This window comes from Dipodomys ordii, unplaced genomic scaffold (assembly GCF_000151885.1).
Source record: "Dipodomys ordii isolate 6190 unplaced genomic scaffold, Dord_2.0 Scaffold230, whole genome shotgun sequence".
NCBI classification, from domain to species: domain Eukaryota; kingdom Metazoa; phylum Chordata; class Mammalia; order Rodentia; family Heteromyidae; genus Dipodomys; species Dipodomys ordii.
In genome coordinates, this window is record NW_012267446.1 from 225,252 (window position 1) to 228,336 (window position 3,085).

Below are 3,085 nucleotides of genomic sequence, written 5' to 3' on the forward strand. Positions count from 1 at the left end.
ACACACACACACACACACACACACACACACACACACACACACAGCCCAATTAGAGAATGGACAGAGAAGAGGATAGCTCTGACATCTCCCACCTCCCATGGGTTATGTTTCTAATGCTGGGTTTACACATGAGCCCCATCTTTCTCACTCACATCCTCACCTGGTTCAGTTGGCTTCAATATCCTTCACATACCTCTCATTTAATAAAGTATTCCTCTCCTAAACCAACCTCAAACAGGGTGTTTCCACACAACTTGTGTGAGAAGATTCATCCATGACTTCGCTAGTTTAGAGAAAGTAAGTAGATCTGAAAGTAGTGAGCTCACCTGGGTCAAATGCATGAATGAAAGTGTGCTTAAACATATGAAAAAGCCAGGCACCTTTGCTCATGCCTGTCATTCTAGTTACTCAGGAGGCTGAGATCTGAGGATCAGGGTTCAGAGCGAGCCAGGGCAGAGGAGTTCATGAGACTCTTATCTCTAATAAACCACCAAAACAATTGGAAGTGGCACTTTGGCCCAAGCAGTAGAGCACTTGCCTTAGCTGAATAGTACAGCGGCAGCATTGAAGCCCAGATTTGAAGCCCCATTAGTGACAATATATATGAAAAAAACATTCAAATCAAGTTTAGGAAGTTATGAGCAGGGAAAAATAAATAAGCCTGGAAAGATTTTGGAGAAAAAGGAATGGAAGCTTCTGGGAATGACATGGAACAGAGGCCAAGACATGGACATCAGGTCAGACGTTTACTTACATTAGTTAAAGGGAAAAAATCAAAAGTGTCTTGAATCTCTTATTACTGATCTGACCAGCAGCTCCCCATTCCCAGAGCTTTGCTGACATGAAATAGCCCCAGAAGCAGACACTGCATGTCTATCTTAACAAAGGTTGCTATGAAGGAGGTCCAAACATTGGTCCTGTTTTGAAAAGTGTAAAGTAGAGAATGGATTGAAGATTCCCTGGCCTTTGCACTATGGATGGGCACAATGCTCTTTAGTGTCTTTGTATGGACTCTTGGTCATCCCAGTGACCCTGAGTAACAGTGATGAGTGGAGGAGTCACAGTTATGGTGGGGTGGTCGGGACATCTCTGGAAAGGTGAGTGGAATGAAAGACAGACAGAAAACTCTTTACCTACTGATAAAATAAAAATATTCATCAGGAAAATCTAAAATGAAGTAGAGCTGTTGTAATGAGGGCAGTGTAGAAGATGCAGAGCACATCAGTGATTGTGTCTAAACTTCTCCCACCTCTGACTGTAACCCAAAGTGAAAATTCACAATTTAAGGAAAGCCAAGAAATCACTTACTGAATGTTCTGTTGCTGCAGGGTAAGGTCATTCAAGCTTTGAATGAAGAATTCCCAAGAATAAAGGGGGTAAAATCCAGCAATGACCACATCTCCCCTGCTGGGTACCACAGATTTCCCTGTGCAAATCCATCTGCCGTCTTCAGAGGAACTGACCAGGTGTGGATGCTGGAGGAGAAGCAGTGTCAGAGCCACAGGGAACATTGTTGCTGCTTTGACCTGGAGCTGTGATTCTGGATGCAGACTGTGCCTGCAGCGTCAGGTGGGTGTCTAAATGGATCTTCAGTTTTTGTGGCTTCTTGTTACCTGGATGGCCTCCACTGTCCTAGAGGAATACATAGACCATTCTGCCCTCTGGCTCTGCATCTGGGGTCCGGCTTCAAGGTCAAAACAGAAGTTAGAAAACATGTGTACAATCTTCCTCTCCACTTCCTCAGCACCATGATTTCATCCAAGACTGTAGATAATGAAACTCCAGGGATGGATTCCTTTCTTGTTGAGTTGTTCACAAATTTGTTTGAAAGCAAAAAGTTGAACAGAAAAAAGCACACAAAATCAAGGGTCACTAGGGATGATGGGAATGGATGACACCAGAAGATGCCATGTGAAGGTCAAATGGTCATAGAGTGCCATGGCCAGAAAAGGCCCAGTCTGAGTTATCGGAGCACCGTCAAACATAAGGATGAGCAGGCTCACAATCCAGGGCCAAGTGAGCCACAAAAGTTTGCTGAAATGAACCATTCAGCTTTCCACACCAACTGCACATGCATAAGTATCCAGAAGTTGTTAATGCATTTATTTACTGCTGCTGGTGTTACCAACAGTCTCCCTGAATTCAACTATTACAGATCAATACTTCAAGGTCAATGCACATATCCAATTGGATATTTGCACTCTGAACCTTGAACTTGTTCAGTGCTTACATGTCCTTGCCCATCAGACTGTACCTATCAATATATTGTGGTGGTCCACTGTTAGACAGAGATGTTCTATGATCTGTGACTTTCTGTGAACATAGCAGGCTTGCCCACTGAGGATCCTTGTTGCTGTGAGTGTATGGATGGGTCTTGCTCTGCTGTGTCCCCATCATGTTCAGAGTGCTCTGGGAATTCTTGTTACCACTTGTACAACTGTGTGGTGCCATCTCTGTCCATGGCTATGTGTTTGTAGGTTCATGTCTGTGTTTTCAATTCTATTCCATTGGTCCTGAGGTCTGTTCTTGTGCCAGTACCAAGTTGTTTTGATATTATTACTTTGCAGTTGAGTTTGAAATTTGGTATTGATATTCCTCCTGCACTGTTCTTTTTGTTGAGGATCGTTTTTGCTATTCGGGGTATTTATTGTTCCATATGAATGTTTGGATTGCCTCTTCTATTACCTTGAAGAATGAGGTTGGAATATTAATAGGTATCGCATTGAATTTGTAGATAGCCTTAGGAAGTATTGCCATTTTCACTATGTTGATCCTTCCAATCCAGGAACATGAGAGGGTTTTCCACTTTCTAAGTTCTGTTTTGATTTCCTTTTTCAGGTTTTTCAAATTTTTCATCATAAAGGACCTTCCCTTCTTTGGTTACGTTAATTCCTAGGTTTTTTTATTTTTGGGGGTGGCTATTACTAATGGAGTTGCTTTCCTGATTTCAGCTATGCTTTTCTCATTGTTGGAATACAGAGAAGCTATTAATTTTTTGAGGGCTAATTTTATGCCCTTCTACTTTGCCAAAGTTTTGAAGCAGCTTGAGTAATTTGGGAGTGGAGTCCGGGGGATTCTTGCAATA

General features: G+C 42.4%; 1 protein-coding gene across 1 annotated transcript in view; it reads right to left on the minus strand.

Moving 5' to 3' along the window:
- The window catches only part of LOC106000613 (vomeronasal type-2 receptor 116-like), an 11,659-nt gene extending 10,148 nt beyond the window's left edge, over window positions 1-1,511 (minus strand). The window contains 1 exon segment of the mRNA XM_013035895.1: window positions 1,309-1,511. Coding sequence (XP_012891349.1) covers window positions 1,309-1,511 — 203 coding nt within the window.
- Between the last annotated feature and the right edge of the window lie 1,574 nt (window positions 1,512-3,085).